At 42.6% G+C, this 27435-nt stretch overlaps 2 protein-coding genes across 2 annotated transcripts in view; both read left to right on the plus strand.

Annotated features, from left to right (window-relative positions):
- Positions 1 to 1777: 1777 nt before the first annotated feature.
- Positions 1778 to 16477, plus strand: LOC127420325 (zinc finger protein 664-like). Its single transcript, XM_051662534.1, has 4 exons — positions 1778 to 1815; positions 2157 to 2259; positions 2356 to 2696; positions 13578 to 16477. Exons 3-4 carry the CDS (start codon positions 2399 to 2401, stop codon positions 14597 to 14599), a joined length of 1320 nt encoding a protein of 439 aa, XP_051518494.1. The 5' UTR covers positions 1778 to 1815; positions 2157 to 2259; positions 2356 to 2398; the 3' UTR covers positions 14600 to 16477.
- Positions 1792 to 27435, plus strand: part of LOC127420313 (zinc finger protein 436-like) — a 32926-nt gene continuing 7282 nt past the window's right edge. The window contains exons 1-2 of the mRNA XM_051662514.1: positions 1792 to 1815; positions 2157 to 2259. Coding sequence (XP_051518474.1) covers positions 2191 to 2259 — 69 coding nt within the window. The 5' untranslated portion in view covers positions 1792 to 1815; positions 2157 to 2190. The remainder of the gene's footprint in view (positions 1816 to 2156; positions 2260 to 27435) is intronic.

The following is a 27435-nucleotide window of genomic DNA, read 5'->3' on the forward strand; positions in this document are numbered from 1 at the left end:
AGGCCAAAGAGTTCAATCTTTGTTTCTCACGGTCTGAGAGTCCTTCAGGTGCCTTTTGGCAAACTTCAGGCGGGCTGTCATGTGCCTTTTACTGAGGAGTGGCTTCTGTCTGGCCACTCTACCATACAGGTCTGATTGGTGGAGTGCTGCAGAGATGGTTGTTCTTCTGGAAGTTTCTCCTCTCTCCACAGAGAAACGCTGGAGCTCTGTCAGAGTGACCATCGGGTTCTTAATCACCTCCCTGACTAAGGCCCTTCTCCCCCGATCGCTCAGTTTGGCCAGGCGGCCAGCTCTAGGAAGAGTCCTGGTGGTTCCAAACTTCTTCCATTTACGGATGATGGAGGCCACTGTGCTCATTGGGACCTTCAATGCTGCAGACATTTTTCTGTACCCTTCCCCAGATCTGTGCCTCGATACAATCCTGTCTCAGAGGTCTACAGACAATTCCTTGGACTTTATGGCTTAGTTTGTGCTCTGACATGCACTGTTAACTGTGGGACCTTATATAGACAGGTGTGTGCCTTTCCAAATCATGTCCAATCAACTGAATTTACCACAGGTGGACTCCAATCAAGTTGTAGAAACATCTCAAGGATGATCAGTGGAAACAGGATGCACCTGAGCTCAATTTTGAGTGTAATGGCAAAGGCTGTGAATACTTATATACATGTGATTTTTTTTTTTTTTTCTGTTTTTATTTTTAATAAATTTGCAAAGATTTCAAACAAACATCTTTCACACTGTCATTATGGGGTATTGTTTGTAGAATTTTGAGGAAAATAATGAATTTAATCCATTTTGGAATAAGGCTGTAACAAAACAAAATGTGGAAAAAGTGAAGCGCTGTGAATACTTTCCAGATGCACTGTATGACTATAGTACTAATTTATCTCGTAATAAACAAAGAAAACAGTATTCTGTGATGGTAAACTTGTATAGATATGAAACAACTATAATATATATATATAATTTATGGAAGAAAAAAAACACTATTACATACCTAAGGTCTCTAATGAACCTATACACTTTTGGTACTTAAACCATTATAACATTTTGTGTGTGTGTGTTAGACTATTTATAAGAGATAGACTGCGGAATACTAAAGTGGTGTGGGCACATCTCCAAAAAATGGTTGAGGTACAGGGGTGAAATGAAGTCCCGGGTCTCTAAAGATCCGAGGTATGCGCTTAAGGGTTAAATGTTAAATTGAGTTTAAAAGTCTTTGAAGAAAATGATTTCTATAAGAATCTGTCTATATCACAATTCAATCACATATCATTAAAAAATGTATACATTAATAGATACAACAAATTCAGCAAATTGCACGGTTTTGTAAGTGTGGGTCTCAGGTAAACACAACAAATATCTTATTTTGGTCCTAAGCCAATAAAGATCAAGAACCATTGCCATAAATGCATCTATCTATTATCACAAATAGATCTACAAATTTCTGATATCAATTTCACAATTAGATAAATAATTAAATGTTTTGGTTATTTGTACATTCACTTGTCTTGCCTGTGATTACATTTTGTCTGCCATCACTATTAAAACCCATCTGATAAACTGAAGATTTGTCTAGTGTTTTAACAGTAGCATGTGCACGTAAAATATTTCCATTCATATTATAAAGATATTTTAATATATATATTTATTTATTTATTGTAAAAAGCGATGTTATGATGTATATAAAACCCGAAAGGTTTCCTAAGCTCATCCACACTCCAGTCCAGTAGTTGGCGGGAAATCACCAGAAGTTGTTTTGCAAACCTTCATGAAACACAAGAAGAACTCACAGTTTGAGCGCTCAGTGCGGTAAAAAAATAAATAAATGTTTATGTTTTATTTAAGTTACACATTTTATATTTGTTTTCATGTGTATTTTTCTGTGCATGTTGTTTTTCCCCAATTTGTGACGGACGCTTTAAAATATTCAGTTTCAGGAAAAATAAGTAGAAATCTGAGAATATCATGTTTAATTTCTGATGTATGAATTCTTTAAATCCATCAACTGATTGTAAATTATTTCAATGAAGGCGATTATATGTTGAATAAAACTTGTTAAAGGCTAATATCCGATACTGCTGTCAGGAAAATCAAACCAAACAAAAAGCACACATTTATATAATCTCAGAAACATTTATTTTGTTTTACAGAGCTGTTCGTGTTGTTTGTGTTTATATTTTCATCATGAGAGAGCTGAAGAAAGAGGTGACGTCACTGAAGACAGAGCTGATGGAGAGAGAGGACAGGTTACAGGTTAAACATTCATTTCATCCTTAAAGTTGAGATTGTAAGCTTTCAAATGATGTGATATGATGAACGGTACAGATGTGATTGTGTTGTATTTGTCAGGAGCTGGAAAAGGTTTCCTGTCAATCTTCAGTATGTGTGACTGATGGGACCTCCACAGAATGTCAGGATTCAGTGTGGAGCGGCAGAGATCAATCCACACCACAGCGACTGCTGGACAAACTCTCTGAACAGAGATCCAGAGACACACAGGACTCACAGCTCACTTTACTCTGTTCTACTGATGGTAATCAGGGTGATCAATCCTCCACAGATGTCTCTGACTTCTGTCTGTAACACTGGAGAACAGCAGATGCTGCAGACACCAGTGAAGATTGAAGTGAAACAGGAGGAGATAAAAGAAGAGGAACAGAGTGATGAAGATGGTGATTTTATTCCTTCAGGTATGTTTATTTAATGTTTTTTCATGACAGTCGTCTGTCATGTCAAAATCTGTTACAAGAAAGATTGTTTTATCACTCGGAAATGTTCGCTGTTACAAATTTGTTGTTGATTTGCATTATGAGACAGAAAACATTTTGAACATTTCACAAACTATTTCAGTTCACCTGCTGGAAAGCTTGACTGACAGTATTATCATGTATACTCAGTCTGATGGGTGTAAAAAATTATATTAACAGTTAAAACATGTTATCATTAGGAACAATACTGATTATATGCCACTTTTACGTATACTGTATATACTTGTGTTTAGTACATTTGTTTGAAATTGCTACATAATACACACTCAGTGACTGTTAAAACACATTTTTAAAACATATATTTGATTGTATCTTATTGCCATGCACATCTACTTGTTATAGATTTGCTCAAAACCCTGCATGTTACGAATTAAACATGACAAAATGTAAATGCTCCAAGAGTCTATGTAATGCATGCAGTAAAACACAGATCTCACCCAACAAAACCCATCTTCAGTTTGACCCATTATTAGATACTTTAAAACTTACCTGCTGTCAGTAATTGTAAATGATAGCACAGCAATAACAATGACATAATTTTGTGGGGACACCACCACGTTTTAGGTACACAAAGGCATTTTGATACAAAGATATACATATAGAGTGCATTGCAAGTCACACCAATAAATAGTATTTTTTTTTTTTCTTTTTTTTTTCTCTCTCCAATTTGGAATGCCCAATTCACTCTTAAGTCCTTATTTTTCGACTTAGTGACTCAATCAGGGTGGAGGACGACGAATCTCAGTTGCCTCCACATCTGAGACCGACAATCTGCACATCCTATCGCGTTACCGCGAAGACATATCGCATGTGGAGGCTTCACGCCATCCACGCGCCCCACCGAGAGCGAACCATATTATAGCGACCACGAGGAGGTTACCCCATGTGACTCTACCCTGCCTAGCAACCGGACCAATTTGGTTGCTTAGGAGACCTGGCTGGAGTCACTCAGCACGCCCTGGGATTTGAACTCATGAACTCCAGGGGTGGTAGTCAGCGTCTTTACTCGCTGAGCTACCCAAGCCCCCAAATAGTATTAATATGTAACAAAGTTCTTAGTTTTCGTGGAAAGGAAGAAGCAGGAGGCGGCGAGATCCAACTCAAAAGAGGCTTTATTTCCCACACTTTTCATAGACTCAAAATCACACTTTTCATTGGACACACTCAAATAATGCTTTTCAGCATAACACAAATATTGCACACTGGAACAATCTGCTCCATGCAGCTCTCTCTCCCCTCACTGGTGTCTGGCTCGCTCTTAAAGCCTGTCTCCACTGTATTGACAAACAGCTGTTAGCTGACAATCATTGTCAGGTGATGATCCTTACCGTTCTCATCTCCTGATCTCGCTCTCCATTCACAAACTGTCGCCTCCACCACCACATACCCCCATCGCCCAACTCAGGCCAGGGAGCCATCTGGCCTGCCCATTACTTCCCTCCCATTTCTGGAGAGAAAGTCCACGACAGCCATCTGTGCCCCCGGTCTGTGCACCACCTCAAACTTGAAAGGCTGAAGAGCCAGATAGCAACGAGTGATCCGCATGTTGGTATCCTTAATGCGATTAAGCCACTGGAGCGGGGCGTGGTCCAAACAGAGGGTGAAAGATAGGGATGTGCTGAACAACTAATTTCACTTACGTTTAAATGGAAATTTTGAATTCATCTAGTCTAAAAAGAAACCAACCTTCAGAAAATAGTCCAAAAAAATAATGTATGCAACCCATTTAAAATACTTAATCTATTCCAAATCCAAAGCTAAATTCCACTGAAAAGGGGCATTTATCTGCGACGAGCTTGCCTTGCATTATGATCATTATAAAAAATGATTTTTCTCCCCAATTTGGAATGCCCAATTCCCAATGCGCTCTAAGTCTCATGGTGGCGTAGTGACTCACCTCAATCCGGGTAGCGGAGGACAAATCTCAGTTGCCACCGCATCTGAGACCGTCAATCCACGCATTTTATCACATGGCTTATTGAGCACATTACTGTGGATACGTAGCGCGTGTGGAGGCTCATGCTATTCTCTGCGACATCCACGCGCAACTCACCACACGCCCCAGCGAGAGCGAGAACCACATTATAGTGACCACGAGGAGGTTACCCCAACATGACTCTACCGGGCCAATTGGTTGCTTAGGAAGCTTGACTGGAGTCACTCAGTACGCCCTGAATTCGAACTTGCGACTCCAGGTGTGGTAGTCAGCGTCTTTACTTGCTGAGCTACCCAGGCCCCGATCACTGTACATTAAATATAGAACATGACACACATTCACCGAATCAACATTAGCGAATATTTAACAAGCATATTTATTGAAAACAATTGAATGAATAGTGCAGGACCAATAGAGCAACCCAGCCTGTTCTAAACGGAACTCACCACGTTAAAGTTAGAAAAAAATGCGTGTATTTCACGACGTGCAGTCGTGCATTAGCCATTGATCTAATATGACAGCTGTTCGATAAAGAACATTAACCAATAACTGTTACATTGTAAAAAAAAAAATAAAAATAAAAAAGTAGGCATAGGATACAATAGGCCTGTGATGTAGCCTACAATAAACCTAATGTATTTTAAATATGATGTGCACACAGAATAAAAGGTAGTTTAACCCGCTAAGCAGTCGGCACCTGTTGAAAATAAACAGTCATTTTCTAGGCTACTTATTTAAAAGCATACATTTTTTGATGAGCAAAATTAACACGTCCACATGGTCCGGTGAACGACAGGACTTGACTCACCTGAGGCAGCTATCCTGCACTTGAAGAAGCCTGCACAGCGGAAAAATAACATACAAGCATGCACAGATTTAAAGAAGATGCAAATGTGTAAACATCCATAGGGACTTTCAAACGTTTGGAAATCCGATTCCCGCACCACCACCGAAATGATTCCATAATTACTTTGCTGAGTTTGCTTGCCTAGCGCGAGGACATTTTCCTGCACACCTCGAGTGAGAGGGAAGAAGAACGCGCAGCCTGCGGTGAAATTAAACTTGGTATCTGCTCCAGATATCCTCTTTTTTTTTTATAAAATTTGTATTATTAATTCTATTTAAAATATGTAACATTAATATGACAGTAATTTAAGTGCAGCCTCTGTAAAAAATATTAAGCCAAACGCAAATGTGTAAAAATGTTGATTTTAATGGGGGGAAATATTAATCAACTAGTAATTCCAGTGTCGACTTGCAGCATCAGAACAGTTTAGTCAACTAGTCTCGCACATCCTTAGTGAAAGCCCGTCCCAGCAGGTAATACCGAAGGGTGAGGACCACCCACTTGATGGCCAGACACTCCTTCTCAATGGTGCTGTACCTCATCTCTCTCGCCGAAAGCTTACGGCTGATGTAAATCACTGGGCGCCCGACCATCTGACACAACACGGCTCCCAACCCCCTGTCCGATGCATCGGTCTGTACAACAAAAGTGAGAGAAAAATCAGGAGCATGTAACAATGGCCCACCACAAAGCGCAGCTTTCACCTGCATAAAAGCCTGTTGGCATGGCACCGACCACTGGACCGGGTCTGGGGTTCCCTTTTTAGTGAGATCAGTCAGCGGGCTGGTGACGTCCGAATAATAGCCAGCCAGCCCCAGGAACTTTCTCGCCTCCTTTTTGGTCTTGGGTCTCGGGTGCTGAAACGTAGATGGGGCCCCAAACAAACTGAACGGAAGGGTCATGAATTGGTGCAAGCCAAACGGTGTGGAGAAGGACATTTTCTCACGGGACATTGGTGTTAAGGGGATCTGCCAATGACCCTTCGTTAAATCCAGTGTCGAATAAAAGCGAGCACCCAGCTGATCGAGCAGTTCGTCAATACAAGGTATTGGATTCTCATAAAATTTAGACACCACATTGACTTTTCTATAATCCACACAGAACCAGACCGAGCCGTCACTCTTTGGAACCAGAACCACGGGGCTGGCCCAGTCACTGTGGGATTCTTCTATTACCCCCATATCGAGCATGGCCTTTAAATCTTCTCAAACCACTTTTTTTTGTGCTCGGGTAATTGGTAAGGATGACTGCGCACCACTAACCCTGGGTGTTTTTTCGATATGGTGTTTTATGAGGTTCGTACAAACATGAAGGGGCGAGAACATGTCCAAAAATTATCTTTACAACCGGGCCACGTCCGTGATTTGCGACGGTGAGAGGTGGTCTCTGCAAGTGACCGGGGTGCCGCGATTGGCTTTTAAGTTCACCTCCGGACCAAGCTCCTTCCTCTCTGGTACCACCATTGCCAAAGCCATGGGGACCACTTCCCTCCACGGTTTCAAGAGGTTGAGGTGGCAAATTTGCCATGCTCCGCCTCTGTCCATTAGTTTAACCTCATAATCGACTAATCCGATTTGCCGTGTGACCTCAAAGGCCCCTTGCCATTTTGCGAGTATTTTAGAGCTTGATTTGGTTAGTAATACAAGGACTTTATCTCCCTGTGTAAGTCCCTGTAGCCGAGCTACCCTGTTATACAGCCGGGTCTGACGTTCTTGAGCCTGTAGCAAATTCTCCGTAGATAGCTGCTCCAATGTGTGGAGTTTTGCTCTCAGGTCAAGAACGTATTGAATATCATTTTTGCTGTTTGGAGGTCCCTCCTCCCAATTTTCCCTCATGACATGTAAGACACTGCAAAGCTTACGCCCATACAATAATTCAAATGGAGAGATCCCCGTGGAGGCTTGCAGGACCTCTCGAACTGCAAATAACAGGGGTTTAAGCCACTTATCCCAATTCCGAGCATCTTCGTGCACGAACTTACAGCTAATTTTTTTCAGGGTTTTATTAAACCATTCGACCAAGCCGTCTGTTTACGGGTGGTAGACACTTGTCTGAATCGATTTAATGCCTAATAATTCGTATAGCTCACATGGTGTACGTGACATAAAAGTAGTGCCTTGATCAGCGAGGATTTCTTTCGGAATCCCCACTCGGGAGATTATTCTGAAGACTGCCTCCGCAACACTACGTGCTGAGATGTTGCGCAAAGGCACTGCTTCTGGATATCGCATTGTGTAGTCCACCAGAACCAACACAAAGCGATGCCTGTGTGCCATCCGCTCTAATGGCCCGATGAGGTCCATACAAATTCTTTTGAAGGGGACCTCAATCAAAGGAAATGGGTGCAAAGGCACTCTTGGGGTGGCCGGTGGATTCACCAGCTGACAGTCACGGTATGCCGCACACCATCTGCTAACATCCCTGCGAATGCCCGGCCAATAGAAATGGGCCATTAGATGGTTCAGTGTCTTTTCTTGCCCAAAGTGACCCTCCATCAGATTATAATGAGCCATCTGGACTAACATTTCCTGACGGCTCTTCGGTATATCAATCACTGGGTTGTATCTTACTTTGTCTGAGCATTCGATACAACTTGTCATTTATAATAGAAAAGTACGGATATGCGAGTGCAATGTGTGGCTGAAGGCTGTGACCATCAATCACTCTTACTTAGTCGAAGGCGTGCTTAAGAGTCTTGTCTCGCATCTGCTCCAGAGGGAAATCCCCTATGGGGAATCCTCTAAAGGCTGGGAAAGCCGAGACGTCCCCCTCCCTTACGTCATCCTGACGCGGAGCTGACGTAGACGGCCCTGGATCCGCCTCCCCAGCCAGTGCATCACAAATTCCACACCTAGATGCTCTGTAACAGGACCCATCAGCACAAATTTCCCTTAATAGAATGGGAAACGCTATCCAATTAATGCCCAAAATTAGCAGGTAGGTTAGATGCGAACTAACCATGCTTTTGTCCCCGAAATTGAATCATCACGGTCACTACAGTATAATCGTGGATATCCCCATGCACACACCTTACCTTCACCTTGTGACTAGCACCCAAAGCCTCGTCTTGAACCAGGCATTGACGGATGGAGATTTGGCTGCATCCCAAATCCACCAAGGCCTGCTATGTACCCCCCTTAATACTCACAGGTATGCGTTACATCCCAGCTCGATCGGGGGCAACCTGCGGCGCGTCGGGGACCCAAACAAATGTGCCCACCTCCATCAGTGGACACTGGTCCCGGAAATGTCCAGGCTGTGACAGCGGGTTCACCACTCTGGAAGTGAGAGCAGAGAGGGGCAGGGGAAACGAGCGGGTAGTGCAATCTCCGGAGTCGAGGAGCCAGAATAGGAGGAGCTCCTCCCCATTTCCGGGGAGGAGGAACAGGACGGAAAGCAGGGGGAGGGGGATAGACAAGGGAATGAGAGAGAGAGAGAGAGAGAGAGAGAGAGAGACAGAAGTATCTCTGGGCTCGCCTGCTTCCGAATATGCTGCCATGTGGTCCTCTGCCAGCTGGATGGCCGTTTGGAGGAATGCCGGACGGTGGCACTGGACCCACTCCGCCGTCCCTCTCAAATCAAATCAAATCACTTTATTGTCACACAGCCATATACACAAGTGCAATGGTGTGTGAAATTCTTGGGTGCAGTTCCGATCAACATAGCAGTCGTGACAGTGATGAGACAGTACCAATTTACAATAACATCAAATTAACACAGCACAATTTAAACATCTGATATACACATAATTACACTCAACAATATACAAATAATAACATGCACTGTACAGTATACAATACACACTATATAGATGCACATTATTCAATAAAAATAAAAATATATAAAAAAGTATATATAGAATGTCAATACAGTACAATACTGTACATTCAGGCTGTCGGTTGATAGTCAGTTGTTAAGAGAGAATATAATATAATAATAATATAATTTATGACAGTCCGGTGTGAGATACTGTATAAGAGTAAGGGTAATAAAGTGCAGTGCTGATGTATTTGATCGTGGGAGATCAAGAGTTCAGAAGTCTGATTGCTTGGGGGAAGAAGCTATCATGGAGTCGGCTGGTGCGGGTCCTGATGCTGCGATACCGCCTACCTGATGGTAGCAGTGAGAACAGCCCATGGCTCGGGTGGCTGGAGTCTCTGATGATCCTCCGAGCTTTTTTCACACACCGCCTGGTATATATTTCCTGGAGGGAGGGAAGCTCACCTCCGATGATGTGTCTGGCAGTTCGCACCACCCTTTGCAGTGCTTTGCGGTTGTGGGCAGTGCTATTGCTGTACCAGGCGGAGATGCAGCCAGTCAGGATGCTCTCTACAGTGCAGGTGTAGAACCGTGTGAGGATGTGGCGGTTCATTCCAAACTTCCTCAGCCGTCTAAGGAAGAAGAGGCGCTGATGAGCCTTCTTCACAACGACTTCAGTGTGGATGGACCATGTGAGTTCCTCAGTGATGTGGACACCCAGGAGCTTGAAGCTGCTGACTCTCTCCACCGGTGCTCCATTGATGGTGATGGGACTGTGTTCTCTGTCTTTTCTTCTGAAGTCCACCACAAGCTCCTTTTGTCTTACTGACGTTGAGGGAGAGGTTGTGCTCCTGACACCAGTGTGTCAGAGTGTGCACCTCATCTCTGTAGGCTGTTTCATCATTGTCAGTGATCAGACCTACCACCGTTGTGTCATCAGCAAACTTAATGATGGCATTGGAGCTATGTGTTGCCACACAGTCATGTGTGTACAAGGAATACAGTAGTGGGCTGAGAACACAGCCCTGCGGGGCTCCAGTGTTGAGGGTCAGTGAGGAGGAGATGTTGCTGCCTATTCTAACCACCTGGCGTCTGCTTGACAGGAAGTCCAGGATCCAGCTGCACAGCGAGCGGTTTAAGCCCAGAGCCCGGAGTTTCTCATCTAGCTTGGAGGGCACTATGGTGTTGAATGCTGAGCTGTAGTCTACAAACAGCATTCTCACATAAGTGTTCTTTTTTTCCAGGTGGGAGAGAGCAGTGTGTATTGTAGATGCAATGGCATCATCAGTGGAGCGGTTGTTGCGGTAAGCAAACTGCAGCGGGTCAAGTGAGAGATGCAGCACAGAGCAGATGTAATCTCTGATTAGTCTCTCAAAGCATTTGCTGATGATGGGGGACAGAGCAACAGGACGCCAGTCATTTAAGCAAGTTATTTTTGATTGTTTTGGAACAGGCACAATGGTGGATGTTTTAAAGCATATGGGGACTACAGACAAAGAGAGGGAAAGGTTGAAAATGTCCGTAAAAACACCAGCCAGCTGGTTTGCGCACGCTCTGATGACGCGGCCCGGAATGCCGTCTGGGCCCGCGGCTTTGCGGATATTCATCCGTCGGAAGGATTGGGTCACATCCGCTACAGAGACGGAGAGTGAACTAACCTCTGTAGCTTCAGCCGCGAGAGCTCTCTCCACGAGGGCGGTGTTATTTCCCTTGAAACAAGCATAAAAATTATTTAGCTCATCCGGGAGAGAGGCAGCAGTGTTCATGGCGGAGTTTTTATTCCCTTTAAAGTCCGTGATGATGTTAATTCCCTGCCACATGCTTCTAGAATTGGTGGTGTTAAACTGTTCTTTAATCTTGCTCCTGTACTGGCGTTTTGTGGTTCTGATAGTTTTTCGGAGGGCATAACTGGCTTGTTTATGCTCCTCCGCGTTCCCGGAATTAAAAGTGGAGGTCCGCACATTAAGTGCCGCGCGAACATCGCTATTAATCCAAGGTTTCAGATTCGGATAGATCTGTATTGTTCTGGTCGGAACTACATCCTCTATGCACGTTGTGATGAAACACATTACGCTATCAGCGTAAAGCTCGATGTCGTCATCGGAGGCGGACCGGAACATCTCCCAGTCCGTGTGATCAAAACAGTCTTGTAGCGTAGAATCTGATTGGTCCGACCAGCACTGGATCGTTCTGAGGGTGGGTGCTTCCTGTTTCAGTTTCTGCCTGTAAGCAGGCAGTAGCAGCATGGAAGAGTGTTCCGATTTGCCAAATGGTGGGCGGGGGAGGGATTTGTAGTCATCCCAGAAGGGAGAGTAGCAATGGTCCAAAACCCGGTCCCCTCGTGTGTTGAAACTAATGTGCTGGTGGTATTTTGGTGCGACTGATTTTAAACTGGCTTTATTAAAGTCCCCGGTCACAATGAACGCGGCCTCAGGGTGTGCGGTTTCCTGCTCACTTATACTCCCATACAGTTCCTTGAGTGCCCGGTCTGTGTCGGCTTGTGGGGGAATGTACCCAGCTGTGATAATGACCGCTGTGAATTCCCTCGGTAGCCAGAATGGTCGACACAGAAGCATAAGAAATTCCAGATCAGGAGAGCAGAAAGACTTGATAGAATGTACGTTCCTCTGATCACACCAGGATTTGTTGATCATAAAACATACAGCACCTCCTCTGCTTTTACCTGAGAGGTCTTTCGCTCTGTCCGCTCGGTGCACGGAGAACCCCGCGGGTTCAATGGCTGAGTCTGGAATCTCCGCAGACATCCAAGTTTCCGTAAGGCAGATAATGCAGCAATCCCTTGTATCTCGTTGGAAAGAGATCCGCGCTTTCAGCTCGCAGAGCTTGTTATCCAGAGACTGAACATTTGCCAGTAGAATACTGGGTAGCAGGGATCGATTTGCGTGGCGTCTTACTCTGATGAGAACGCCGGCTCTGTTTCCCCTTTTCCTTTTGCGTTTCCGCGGCCGTGCTGCCCAGACAAAGGGCTCCGCTTGCATGTTTGTAAACAGCGGGTCGGCATTGAGAAATTTGAAGTCCAATTTACGGTGTGAAATTGCTGAACCAATGTCCAAAAGTGTTTGTCTGTCGTAGACAATAAGGCAGACAACATCCAAGACAAAAAACATAAGAATTGTGAACAAAACATACAAAACACTACTATGTTGTGTCGGAGCTCGCAACGCAGCAGCCATACTCGGCGCCATCTTGAGTCCACTCAGAAGTCGAGTGATGGTAACTGCTGCACCGCAAGTTGGGCTTCAGTGGAATTAATCGGACCGCCCACTGGGTGCTCGGCCAGCCGCTAACAAACTCATTGACTATTTATACACAGACACTAATTGCAATTTTAAAAGCCACAGGTGTGGGAAATTAATCTTTAATTGCAATTTAAACCTGTGTGTGTCACCTTGTGTGTCTGTAACAAGGCCAAACATTCAAGGGTATGTAAACTTTTGATCAGGGCCATTTGGGTGATATCTGTTACCATTATGAGTTAAAAAGGAGCCAAACAACTATGTGATAATAATCGGCTTCATATGATCACTATCCTTAAATAAAAGACAGTTTTTTTGCATGATCAGTCCTATTTTCAAAATCAATGCCAAAATTTCACAGTTTCTGCCAGGGTATGCAAACTTTTGAGCACAACTGTATATTATATAAGAGATATAAGAGAAGTCACGTAAGATTAAATGCAAAGGCAAAAATGCAGCAATATTGAATTAATAAATTGTTTGTATTGCAGACGAAAGTCATACACATCTGTGATGGCATGAGGCTCCGAGTTCCTTTCCATTTGCAAATGTTTGTAAGGTGCATTATATTTAGCTACAGCACTCCAGATTAATTTTAATTTAACTTTTGAAGAATTCCAAACATGTTTGGCCACTACACATTAATTTACAAATCCCTCTCCTTTTAAAAATAATTAATAAAAAAGATGAATCCCCCCACTGCTAACACATCCTGTAGGATTCACTCAGGAAACACTGATGTACTCAACATTTATGTTGTTCCAAACATGTATGACTTTCTTTCTGTGACTGTAGTTTATATTCAATCTAAATGAAATACATAATCATGATATGCAGTTATTATCCAGAATTGATAGTATAAAAATATACTTTTTGCACCACAATAAAAAATCACAAATAAATACTGGACGTTTGATGTGTTCTGCCATTAAATTAGGGTCCAATTTGATTATTTAAATTTGACCCTCTTGAATTGTTTTGTCAATTTACTGTGTTCATTGCAGATCTGATGGAAGTGAAAGAGGAAAGTCAAGAGCTGAATGAAGTGGAGGAGAAACTTCAGTATCAGAAACATCATGATTTAATAACTGGAGATAATTCTTTGAGTGGCTTAAAGACTAAAAATAATTTCTCACTAAAAAAGCCTCAAAGAAGTGCAACCAAAAATACTTTAAACTGCTCTCAATGTGGAAAGAGTTTCACATGTAAAAGTCAGCTTAATACACACATGAGAGTTCACACAGGAGAGAGACCTTACACGTGTCATCAGTGTGGAAAAAGTTTTGCATATCCAGTCGATTTTAAGAATCATCTCCGCTTTCACACTGGAGAAAGGACATTTGAATGTGATGAATGTGGTAAAACATTTGTTTTAAATTCAGGCCTAAAACGACATCTGAAAACTCACACAGACGAGAAGCCTTACAAGTGTTCTTTTTGTGGAAAGAGTTTTGCACGCCTGTCCTATTTTAAAGAACATCAGAAAATACATACTGCTGTGGGTGCTCATATGTGCTTTGAATGTGGAAAGACCTTTATTACAGCCAACAACTTAAAACAGCACCAAAGAATTCATACTGGAGAAAAACCTTACAAGTGCTCACACTGTGGAAAGAGTTTCACTCAGTCAGAACACCTGAAAAAACACGAGAGAATTCATACTGGAGAAAAACCTTACAAGTGCTCATACTGTGAAAAGAGTTTCACTCAGTCTCAAAACCTGATAATACACGAGAGAATTCATACTGGAGAAAAACCATACAAGTGCTCACACTGTGAAAAGAGTTTCAATGGGTCAGAACACCTGAAAAAACATGAGAGAATTCATACTGGAGAAAAACCTTTCAAGTGCTCACACTGTGAAAAGAGTTTCACTCAGTCACAAAACCTGAAAAATCACGAGCGAATTCATACTGGAGAAAAACCTTACAAGTGCTCAACCTGTGGAAAGAGTTTCACTCTGTCACAAAACCTGAAAAATCATGAGAGAATCCATACTGGAGAGAAACCATGCCACTGCTCATGATGTGGGAAAGGTTTCAGAGCTGCAAATAATTTGCATAGACATGTAAAAAAGAATTGCCCAAGTAGTTACAGTAAGAAAAAATCATCTTCAGGTCCAAAAAGATCAAGTAAATAGTTGGAAATTCAGATAAACCCAAAGACCCTGATACCACACGTACTTCACCCAGACGTCTGTTTACACCTTGAAGATGTATTTCTTGGTTGTTTTTTCATCTGCAATATTTCTATAAGATGTTTCTTCTTGGATGTCAATAAGACATTCAGCAGAAGTCTTTGAGACATTTAAGATTCATAATGTTTGTAAATCTGATCTTTTTAAGATGTTTAGCAGATGTTTATTAGATTGTAATGCTTTCCAGGTAAAAAGATCTAAAACTGATATCTTGGAGACGTACATGTGCTATCTGGGGATGGAATTTCATCCAATAATGCAGCATCATTTCAGAGAATAGCAAAGGACATTTAAGGAAGGTTTTAGTATTAATTGAAAAAACATATTTGTGCGTGTGTATATATGGTACTGTGCAAAAGTTTTAGACACTTCTGAAAAATGCTGTAAACAACGTTGTGCACATTGATCGTTTTCGCGCATGCCGCCCCCTCACCGATGGAGCTGCCCTAGGCGACTGCCTAGTTCGCTGTGCCCTAGAAACGGCCTTGTATGAAAACATTAAAAGGTTCAGTGTCCATCCAGCTCTCTGATGTGCTGCACGGGGTGTTTCCTCTGCTGACATGAGACACATCCAGCATATATGGGACAGTTTAGTTAAAAATGCGCTTGGTAATATTTTCCTCATTTAAAAAGTTGTAATTTTTAACAATTGTATAAACTCATGAGAACTGACATGAGATGAGGACTCATCAATTTCAATTTATGTCTTTAGGAGTTAAACTTTTTTAATGAGGAAAAGTTACTGAGTGAACCTTTAAAGCTTGTCCGCTGTTCGGGTCTTTTTGACCCATTTTCTTTTTTATTCTTTTTTTTTTTTTTTTTTTTTTTTTTTGATTTTCCCCTTTTTCACCCAATTTGGAATGCCCAATTCATGAAGTCCTCGGAAGTCCTCGTGGTGGCGTAGTGATTCGCCTCAATCAGGGTGGCGGAGGACGAATCCCGGCTGCCTCCGCATCTGAGACCGTCAACCCGCGCATCTTATCACGTGGCTTGCTGAGCGCGTTGCCACGGAGACATAGTGCGTGTGGAGGCTTCATGCCATCCACCGCAGCATCCACGCTCAACTCACCAAGCGCCCCACCGAAAACGAACCACATTATGGCGACCACGAGGTGACTCTACCCTCCCTAGCAACCGGGCCAATTTGGTTGCTTAAGAGACCTGGCTGGAGTCACTCAGCACGCCCTGGGATTCAAACTAGCGAACTCCAGGGGTGGTAGCCAGCGTCTTTTACCACTGAGTTTCCCAGGCGCCTCTTTTTGATTCTTTAATAAAAATGGTATCCTTTCTCTGAGTGGTTCAAGACTTGGTGACTTCCTCCACTAGCTATCTGAACACACTAAAAACCTCACATAAATGAAGGGGTGAGTCTATAAAACAAACACAATGCCACACACACACATACAGGTTTGTTTGACTATATTCGTGATCTCTTTGACTTCAATTGAATTCATATTAGGCTAACAATATTTTCTGTTTCCAAACTCTATCCCTAAACCTAAACCTTACCATCACAAAAACATTTGCCCAGCACTAGATTTGAATATCAATATTATCTTACCCATTTAAGAGCTTTTTTTTCTGATTAGGCCATTTGGCCCTCACAGGTGTAGACAGTCCTGTCTTTATATATTCTAAATGTACCACACAGGTTGAAGTCTGAGTCTGATCCCTGTGTGACAAAGTTTATGCTAGAATTTTGATGTTTGAAATAAATGACTGGTAACAAAATAATAACTGTCTTTTCTTTGTAGCGCAATCAGATTTGCCTGTGGAGCATTGTCATGTTTGACAGCATATTGGAGCATCATTGCCAAATCTGACACATCAACACAAGTGGTTTTGAAAAAATGCTACAATTTGACAAGTAATAGTTTTTTATAATGTCTAAATATATATCAAATGCATAAATTGTGATAATATCTAGAAATTAAGTTTGTTAGAACATGAGCTTATAGAGATCACCCAATGCATGGAGCACTGAAGTCATCTACTAGTTCATCTGTGTGGATTCGTTTCCTAAAGCTGGCTCTACACTAGCAGACTCAAAACAACTAATTTTAGCCGAGGGTGTCACACATGCAGACTGTTTTGCTGAGATCTCGTTCTCTTCAGTCAGAGGTATGACTCACTTGGGTGACAAACATAACAACTTGCTGCAACTATCTCTCTCTGATCCCCGTCCCGTGGAACTTGCCAAAATAACAACATGAGTAAAATTGCAATTGCGTTAGATTGATTTGGAGTGTTTTCAGACCTGTAGCTTGCATTATTTTCTTCTGAAACAGTGGCTGATGTAGCTACAATGTTGCATTTCCTTCATGGTTCAGTTGGCTTTCACAAGTTTATATTTTAAAATTCACCAAAAATTGCAAACATGGTTATTTTTTTTTTATCCATTATTAGTTCCTTTTGCATTGTTTCTGCACTGAAAAGTACCTGTTCTCATGGTCACGGAGCTCTCTCTCTCTCGCTCTCCAGCTGCACACTTGCACACACATACTAATTACATACAGAAAGAGTGAAGCCATGTTTTTATCTTTCAAAAAGTAGCTTAAGCTGTTCTACCTGTGTCTGTTCTGCTGCTATCCAAAAGAGACATGATCGTAAAGACCTTGTGAAAGTGTGTGATTGTGTATCTATCCCATCGAGGTGCCCATATGCAGCTTTCAGTGAGTAAAAATACATTTCGTTTAATAAAAACAGACTGTTGTGACTGTTTTCTGATGTCATTTTAGTGTTAAAAAAGGGGAAGAGATGGCAGCAGGATGCACTATGGGAAGAAGGCAGGTCGGTGGAGGCAGTGTGATGCTCTGGGCAATGTTCTGCTGGGAAACCTTGGGTCCTGGCATTCATGTGGATGTTACTTTGACACTTACCACCTACCTAACGATTGTTGCAGATCATTTACACCCCTTCATGGCAACGGTATTCCCTGATGGCAGTGGCATTTTTCAGCAAGATAATGCACCATGCCACACTGCAAAAATTGTTCAGGAATGTTTGAGGAATGTGACCTAGAGTTCAAGGTGTTGACTTGGACTCCAAATTCCAATTGGTGATTCCAGTTTCAAGATTGAGCATCTATGGAATGTGCTGGACCAACAAGTCTGATCCATGGAGGCCCAACCTTGCAACTTACAGGACTGCTAAAGTCTTGGTGCCAGATACCACAGGACACCTCCAGAGGTCTTGTGGAGTCCATGCTTTGATGGGTCAGAGCTGTTTTGGTGGCATGACAACAATACCTACAAGATATTAGGCAGGTGGTTTTAATGTTGTGGCTGATGGGTGTAAGCGGCGTTCTAACAGGTTTTTGAAGAGAGTGCATGTGTGATTAACACCTCCCGCTGAGAAGTGCTAATGCGCGCATCGACTCCCTCTGTCTGTGTGGTAAATATGTTAATGAAGCTAACACCTGAAAATCATTGGTAAAATCAGCTAGTTGCCAGTTTAATTCTCAGCTACATGTTAAGGCCTTTAAGACGAACTCATGAGAGGCGAATCGCTGACGAATGGCCCTTTCACATAGCGACATGAATGTCCACAGTTGGCACATTCACACCTTTTCAATAGGTGGCACTAATCGGCGCAAAGCACCTTTGAGCTGGTCTGCCCTTCGCCTATGACGGATGAGAACAACCACTTAGCAAGTTTACAAAACAACCATAGACAAGCAAATGGGTTTTCTAGCAAGCAGATCAAAAAAATAAAACTGATTTCTCTACGAGATGCAGCAGTGATGATGAATTTGTTGTTGATTTGCTCAACGAGACATTTCACAAACTATTTCTGTTCACCTGCTGTACAAGTTGATTGGCAGTATTATCATGTAGACACTGTCTGAGGGGTGATTAGAAAGAATCAAGTGTAAAAAAATAATAATAATATTAACGATTAAAACATGTTAGAGTGATTATATGCCTCTGTCACTCATACTGTAAATACTTGTGTTTTTTAAATTAGTTGAAAGTCACTGTGTAATGCACTCTCATAATGACTTAAAACAAATGTTTAAAACTAATGTTTAATTGTACACCGATCAGTCACAACATTAAAACCACCTGCCTAATATTGTGTAGGTCCTCCTCGTGCTGACAAAACAGCACCAACCCTATTCTTCTCACCACAATTGTACAGAGTGTGTAGAAGCCAATAATGTAATAACTACCGTTAATGTAATAGCTGCCAATAATGTAATACATTTTCCATACAATTTTTATTATTTTTTTTATTAACCCAGCCAATAATGTAATATCCAGCCAATAATCTAAGAACTTATTACATTATGGGCAAAAAGTTATTACATTATTGGTTCAGAAATTGTATTACATTATTGGTAAGTTAATACATTATTGACTTATTACATTAAGAATGGAAAATATATTACGTTATTGGCAGTTATTACATTAACTGTAGTTATCACATTATTGGCTGCTACAGAGTGGTTATCTGAGTGTACCGTAAACTTTGTAGGTTCATACCAGTCTGGCCATTCTTTGTAGATCTTTTTCATCAACAAGGCATTTCCGTCCACAGAACTGACCCTAACCGGATGTTTTTTGTTTTTGGCACCATTCGGAATAAATTCTTGAGACAATAATGCCACGGTCCAAATCACTGAGATCACATTTTTTATCCATTCTGATGGTTGATGTGAATGTTAACTGAAGCTCCTGACCCGTATCTGCGTGATGTTATGCGCTGCAGAGCTGCCACATGATTGGCTGATTAGATAATCGCATGAATGATTGTTGGTGCCAGACGGGCTGGTTTAATTTTTGCTGTAACTGCTGATCTCCTGGGATTTTCACACACAACAGTCTCTAGAATTTACTCAGAACGGTGCCAATAACAAAAAACATCCAGTGAGCAGCAGTTCTGTTGTCGCAATGCCTTGCTGATGAGAGAGGTCAACAGAGAATGGCCAAACTGGTTCGAACTGACAAAGTCTACAGTAACTCCGATTATTGCTCTGTATAATTGTGGTGAGAAGAATATCATCCCAGAATGCTGTTCTGAGATGCAGGTTGGCGCTGTTTTGGCAGCACGAGGGGAACCTAAACGATATTAGGCAGGTGGTTTTAATGTTGTGGCTGATCGGTGTATCTTATTGCCTTGTACATCTGCATGTTACTAATTAAACGTGACATTTAAATGCTCCGATATAAACGTTGATGTAATGCACACACAATTATTTTCTTCAAACAACATTACATTGTATTATTTTTTTATCAAATGAAGTGCTATCCAGATCCTCACAGTGTAATCCAAAACACAACACTGGTGTTATTTTTCTGGCTTCGCACATTCCCTTTGAATCGTGCATCAAATGCCGACTATATATATTTAATTACATTTGCAGTTTTTTAGCAGAGTTTGTCCAGGTGGTTTGGACTGATCTCTGCTGCTCCACACTGAATCCTGGCATGCTGTGAAGAAATAAAGCACGTGCGGATCAAATGCGCATGGGTATATCAGACGCAGCGAGATAGGAGGATAGAAGGTAGGTATTATGACCCTTGTAAGCTTTTCACATCAGTTCTTCGTGTTCAAATCCCATACACTATTTTTAGTCTTTTATTGTTGACTAAATATAAAATCATGCTCAGCAGTTACAAAATAATAGGCCTAAGCTTTGTCATTTGTGGGAAAAATCACTGCATGAAAGGAGCTGTCTCCGGACCAGAAGGCTCCTGTATAAACCGCTGAATTTCAGATGTATTCAGAAATCTACTGGCCCGGAGTCTCAAATTCCACAGGCCCGTTTACAACTGATTATATACCATTTCGGATGTATAGTGATTGACGATTCCTTCCGTGCTATGGCCATTTGTTGCCATGTTAAGTAATCTTTCTAAGTTGTCTCTCAGGAGACTTTTTCACACCTGAGTCACATTTGCATTTTTCAACTTTTGGATAAAATGGTCACCCCTATTGGTCATTTATCTGAAACTGGATTGGCTAGGGTGACCAGGTGTACCTGTTTTCCAGGGACAGTCCCTTTTTGACTGTCTGTCCCCGACTGGAGCTGTCCCCGGAAATGCCCCTGTTGTGTTAAAAACAATCCGCTAAGCTAAAATTCATGGCAAGAAAGCACCTATTGAAGACTACCAGCAACAAGGTTAATCGTGTGCTATTTATTTTGACCAACAGAGGGGGCTACTCGCTATAGCAGCTTTAAATAATTAGTTTTCCTTTATTGATTAATTGTTCGTGCCAGTTTTGCCACTAAGAACTGGACCAGGGTGCAAGTGCATCGTCATTGTTATCAGCTTTGAGGTGAGGCACATACTAATTATGTTATAAAGAAGTTATTAACAACCTGGAAAAATAAATGAAATGTATAATAAAGTATCTGCAAAGAACAACAATACATTTAAGTCAGCACATTACAGCATAGATTGCATTGTGCCTTGCTGGGAAACAAGTGACTAAAAAGAAGCATCATAATGCATAATAGTTGATCAAAATAAAAGGTATAATTAAGAAAACAGGTCCATATGAGCTACCATGAGATAACTGATGGAAACAGTTAGGTAATTATTATTATACAATATTGAATATCTTTGTATCATGATTACAAAGTGGGGGAAAAAATCCCCAGCAATATGAGGCAAGCCCCCCTTCAGAAATGAATTCCAGGCCCTGGAATAACATCTGAATTGTCCCTGTTTTTTAATTCATAGATAAGTAACATGAAATTTCAATGAAATATTTACCAATGAACTAGAAATGTTCTCGTTTTTCATTCCAGAAATTTGGTCACCTTAGGATTGGCTGCCCTTAAACCTAACCTACCCTTAAATCCTGACAACCACACTCTATACACTGGCTGGCATTTTATTGGTTACAATTTATTTAGCACAGCTTGACAGCTATTGGGCCACTGCATTAATTGGCTTTAATTTTATTGGTTAAATTTAAAATGTATCCCACCCAATCCCAAACAGCATTTAGGTTATGCCTCTTATTACAGGCCTTTAATCAATGTTGACACAACATAAATGCTGAGACAATAATTGGGTTTAATTGGATCTTTATTAAAAGGAAAACGTGAAATATACAAAATATAACAATAATAAAATATCTGAAACACTGTGTGAACCTTCAATTCGAGTTCAGTAAATGAACTGGCATATGACTGTGTTACTTGCCATCACAAGAAAGTGTTTAGTTCCCAGTATAGTGTGGGACTGCATCAAGTCTCTTCTTAAGCTCCTGAAACGATCTTCTCAAAGCTGCTGGTTTTACAACCCACACAGGCCTCTCATAGACAACACCATCTTCTTTATCAGACATCATGTCCACGGAATACACAATACTCCTGTGTCTGTTTCTGTTGACCTGGTCTCCAGCAACTGCAAAACACAATAGTCATTTGGCCAATGAAAACACCCACTTAAAGAACTCCTAACAACACTGTGACGAGAAGGAGGCCGGGGCCGGGCTGTGACTACGCACACTCGGCCCCCAATCGGGCTAATCAGCCGAGGAGAGGGATAAATGCAGCCGGATACAGCAGTTCAGGAGAGAGAAAGCTACACGCAGCTGCCGTGTGTGTGTTTGTGTCTTTTTGTTTAAATTAAATATTACTTTGACTGTTCAGCCGGTTCCCACCGCCTCCTTTCCCATTTTAACCCTGTTACACTGGTCCCAAAACCCGGGAAGAAGGAGGGATGCGCTGTTGTGGAGTCCTCGCCACTACCATCCGCCCAAAGAAGCAGCCGGGGGACGGAGTTGCTACTGGCCTACCGGACACGGAGGAACGGCCACCATCGCGAGGGGAGGAGGGGCTCGCTACCGGCCGCCTGGAGCGGTGGAGCCGCTGCCAGGGGCAGAAGGGCGTTCCATCCACCAGTGGTTGGAGGACTCGCTGCTATCTTCCCAGAGAGGAGCGGCTGTCATCTGCTAGAGGCTGGAGGAGTGGTCGAGGACCAGGCGACGGCATGTCTGGGAACCGGTGAGCAATTTTTCTCTCTCTCTCTCTCTCTCTCTCTCTCTCTCTCTCTCTCTCTCTTTCTCTCTCACTGTCGCTCCGCCTCGCCCTTTCCCTCTCCTCTTTTTTTCCCCTCCCCTTGTCCCCCTCCCCAGCTCTAGAGAGGTTCTGTTCTCTAGAGCCAGATGGGCAACACAGAAAGGAGGGGATGTACGTCAAGCCGGGGGTTCCCCAACCTAAGGCAAAGGAGGGAGGAGTGTGACAAGGAGGAGGGTGGGGCCGTGACTATGCACGGCCGGCCACTAATCGGGCTAATCAGCCAAGGAGAGGGATAAATGTAGCCGGATGCGGCAGTTTGGGAGAGAGAGAGATTCACGCGCAGCTGCCGTGTGTGTGTGTTTGTGTCTTTTTGTTTAAATTAAATATTACTTTGACTGTTCAGCCGGTTCCTGCCTCCTCCTTGCCCATTTTAACCCTGTTACTAACGTATGCAATGAAAAAACGATACATCAAATGTATAATAGATTTTAAACTTACTCTTCTCTCTCTTTGCCACAATCTTGATTGAGTCTCTCAGCCCTGCCTATTCCTGGATGAAAGTAGGAATGCTTCTTCCTTATAGTCTCATTATAAATCTTGCAGGAAACTTAAAAGACATAAAATATTGTTAGTAACAGGAGATTGGATAGGTAAACCAACATCAAAATGGATATAAAAGATTGCAACAACAGTTTGAATGTTACCTTACATAATCTCTGAAAATGAGTTGAGTCTGCTCATGTGGAAAAAATTGTTCTGTGGAAAAGAGGAATCATGATGTGAGAGATTATAATACAGTTAAAATCAGATGAAGTTAAATACAGTATTGGTATTTAATACAGTATAAATCATTGGTCTCACCTGGTTAGTGGATTATTTTTATGAAGATTCTTCTTAGAATGTTGCAGTCTGACAATCTGTCTGTAGCATCTGTTGGTGTGTTTGAAATGACTGAAGTCTGACCAGAGATCAGAATAACAAAAGTCTGTGCAGGAGTAGGTAGGGTGTGAGGTGGAGATGTTTGTGTGGGGATGGGGGTCAATCATGAATAGTCAACAAAGGGGAAGACCGGGGCTAGTCATTACACTTTTTACTCCAGTAAATATTTATCAGAGTTGGTATCACGGAAACCTGGCTGAGTGAAGCCATCCCGGACAGTGCGTTACATCTGCCGGGTTTTCAGCTGTTCAGAGCGGATCGCATCGCAGGGTTATCAGGGGAAATGAGAGGCAGTGGAACATGCTTTTACATCAGTGAATGTTGGTGTACAGATGTAACAGCGTTGAAGAAGTTGTGCTGTCCTAATTTAGAGGCACTCTTCATCAACTGTAAGCCTTTCTACTCGCCATGGGAGTTTTCCTAGTTTTTGTGTTTATATCCTGCCACAAGCATGTGTGAATGCAGCGTTGCACAGAGACGGAGCAACAACACTTGAGTAACACAGAATTATGACTCTTATCATTATTCTGGGAGATTTTAATAAAGCTAACCTCACCCATGAACTGCCAAAATACAAACAATACATCTCATGCCCACCAGATAAAGAAATATATTGGACCACTGCTACACCACTGTAAAGGATGCATATCATTCTGTCCCACGTGCAACTTTAGGACTCTCTAATCACTGTCTGGTTCATCTTCTCCCGACCTACAAGCAGAAACTAAAATCAGCTAAGCCTGTAGTAAGGACTGTAAAGAAATGGACCAATGAAGCAGAGCTGGAACTACAAGCCTGCTTTGACTGCACTGATTGGAGTGTTTTTGAGGCTGCAGCCACAGACCTGGATGAGTTCACAGATACTGAAATCATATATAAGTTTCTGTGCATCCCTACTAGGACATTTTTATCATTCAATAACGATAAACCATGGTTTACAGGAAAACTCAGACAGCTTCGTCATTCCAAAGAGGATGCTTACAGAAGTGTGGATAAAACATTGTACAACCAGGCTAGGAACACACTTACTAAGGAAATCAGAGTGGCTAAAAGAATCTACTCTGAAAAGCTGAAAAACCAGTTTTCAGCCAACAATCCTGCATCTGTGTGGAAAGGCCTAAAAAGCATCATCAAGTACAAGACACCTCTCCCTCACTCTGTAGAGAGTCAACTAATGGTTGATGAACTGAATGTGTTTTACTGCAGGTTTGAAAAGCCCAGTCTCACACCCCTCCCCCGCTCTGATCTTCACACCAACACCTCCTGGAACTCCCCTCGTCCCCCCTCCTGCTACTCAATCACAGCACTTATGATCTGTGAGGTATTTCGGAAACAAGAGAATAGGAAAGCTTCAGGCCCAGATGATATTTCACCTGTTTGTCTGAAAGTCTGCACTGACCAGCTGGCCCCTATCTTCACACAGGTCTTCAATAGATCACTGAAGCAGTGTGAAGTTCCCTGCTGCTTCAAACGCTCCACCATCATTCCGGTCCCCAAAAAACCCAAAATCACTGGACTTAATGACTACAGACCTGTCACTCTCATGTCTGTAGTCATGAAGTTGTTTGAGAGACTGGTTTTGGACTACCTGAAGGACATCACTGGACCCATGCTGGACCCCTTTCAGTTTGCTTACCAATCAAACATGTCTGTGGATGATACTGTCAATATGGGACTGCATTATATCTTGCAACACCTTGACAGACCTGGGACTTATGCAAGGATTCTATTTGTGGACTTCAGTTCAGCCTTCAATACCATCATGGCTGATCTTCTCTCAACCAAACTGACCCAGCTCTCCGTACCCACCCCAATCTGTCAATGGATCACCAGCTTTCTGACAGATAAGCAGCAGCTAGTGAGACTGGGGAAACTCACATCCGGGACCCTCACTATTAGCACTGGTGCTCCTCAGGGATGCGTTCTCTCTGCACTGCTCTTCTCCCTGTACATGAATGACTGCACTGCAAAGGACCCCACTGTCAAGCTCCTGAAGTTTGCAGATGACACCATGGTCATTGGCCACATCCGCAACGGTGACGAGTCTGCAGAAAAAGAGTATCCAGTCTACATACTGGCGGTTGATCAGCTGGCTTTCTGGTGCAATCACAATAATAAACAGTGGAGATGATAGTGGACTTAAGGAGAAATCCCCTGGCTCCCCCCCACCCCCACCCACCACCACCATCCTGAACATCACTGTGGCAGCAGTGAAGTCATTCAGGTTTCTGGGCTCTACCATCTCTCAGGACCTGAAGTGGGACACCCACATACAGTGCATCCGGAAAGTATTCACGGCGCTTCACTTTTTCCACATTTTGTTATGTTATAGCCTTATTCCAAAATGGATTAAATTCATTATTTTCCTCAAAATTCTACAAACAGTACCCCATAAAAACAATGTGAAAGAAGTTTGTTTAAAATCTTTGCAAATTTATTAAAAATAAAAACCGAAAAAAAAAATCACATGTACATAAGTATTCACAGCCTTTGCTCAATACTTTGTTGAAGCACCTTTGGCACCAGTTACAGCCTCAAGTCTTTTTGAGTATGATGCTACAACTTGGCACACCTATTTTTGGGCAGTTTCTCCCATTCTTCTTTGCAGGACCTCTCAAGCTCCATCAGGTTGTATGGGGAGCGTCGGTGCACAGCCATTTTCAGATCTCTCCAGAGATGTTCAATCAGGTTCAAGTCTGGGCCACTCAAGGACATTCACAGAGTTGTCCCGTAGCCACTCCTTTGTTATCTTGGCTGTGTGCTTAGGGTCGTTGTCCTGTTGGAAGATGAGCGCTCTGGAGCAGGTTTTCATCAAGGATGTCTCTGTACATTGCTGCATTCATCTTTCCCTCGATCCTGACTCGCCTCCCAGTTCCTGCCACTGAAAAACATCCCCATAGCATGATGCTGCCACCACCATGCTACACTGTAGGGATGGTATTGGCCAGGTGATGAGCGGTGCCTGGTTTCCTCCAGACATGACGCTTGCCATTCAGGCCATAGAGTTCAATCTTTATTTCATCAGACCAGAGAATTGTTTCTCATGGTCTGAGAGTCCTTCATGTGCCTTTTGGCAAACTCCAGGCAGGCTGTCATGTGCCTTTTACTGAGGGGTGGCTTCCGTCTGGCCACTCTACCATACAGGCCTGATTGGTGGAGTGCTGCAGAGATGGTTGTTCTTCTGTAAGATTCTCCTCTCTCCACAGAGAAACACTGGAGCTCTGTCAGAGTGACCATCGGGTTCTTGGTCACCTCCCTGACTAAGGCCCTTCTCCCCCGATCGTTCAGTTTGGCCAGGCGGCCAGCTCTAGGAAGAGTCCTAAACTTCCAAACTTCTTCCATTTACGGATGATGGAGGCCACTGTGCTCATTGGGACCTTCAATGCTGCAGAAATTTTTCTGTACCCTTCCCCAGATCTGTGCCTCGATACAATCCTGTCTAGGAGGTCTACAGACAATTCCTTGGACTTCATGGCTTGGTTTGTGCTCTGACATGCACTGTTAACTGTGGGACCTTAAATAGACAGGTGTGTGCCTTTCCAAATCATGTCCAATCAACTGAATTTACCACAGGTGGACTCCAATCAAGTTGTAGAAACATCTCAAGGATGATCAGTGGAAACAGGATGCATCCGAGCTCAATTTTGAGTGTCATTGCAAAGGCTGTGAATACTTATGTACATGTGATTTTTTTTTTTTTTAATACATTTGCAAAGATTTCAAACAAACTTCTTTCACGTTGTCATTA

This window comes from Myxocyprinus asiaticus, chromosome 29, assembly GCF_019703515.2.
Source record: "Myxocyprinus asiaticus isolate MX2 ecotype Aquarium Trade chromosome 29, UBuf_Myxa_2, whole genome shotgun sequence".
NCBI lineage: Eukaryota > Metazoa > Chordata > Actinopteri > Cypriniformes > Catostomidae > Myxocyprinus > Myxocyprinus asiaticus.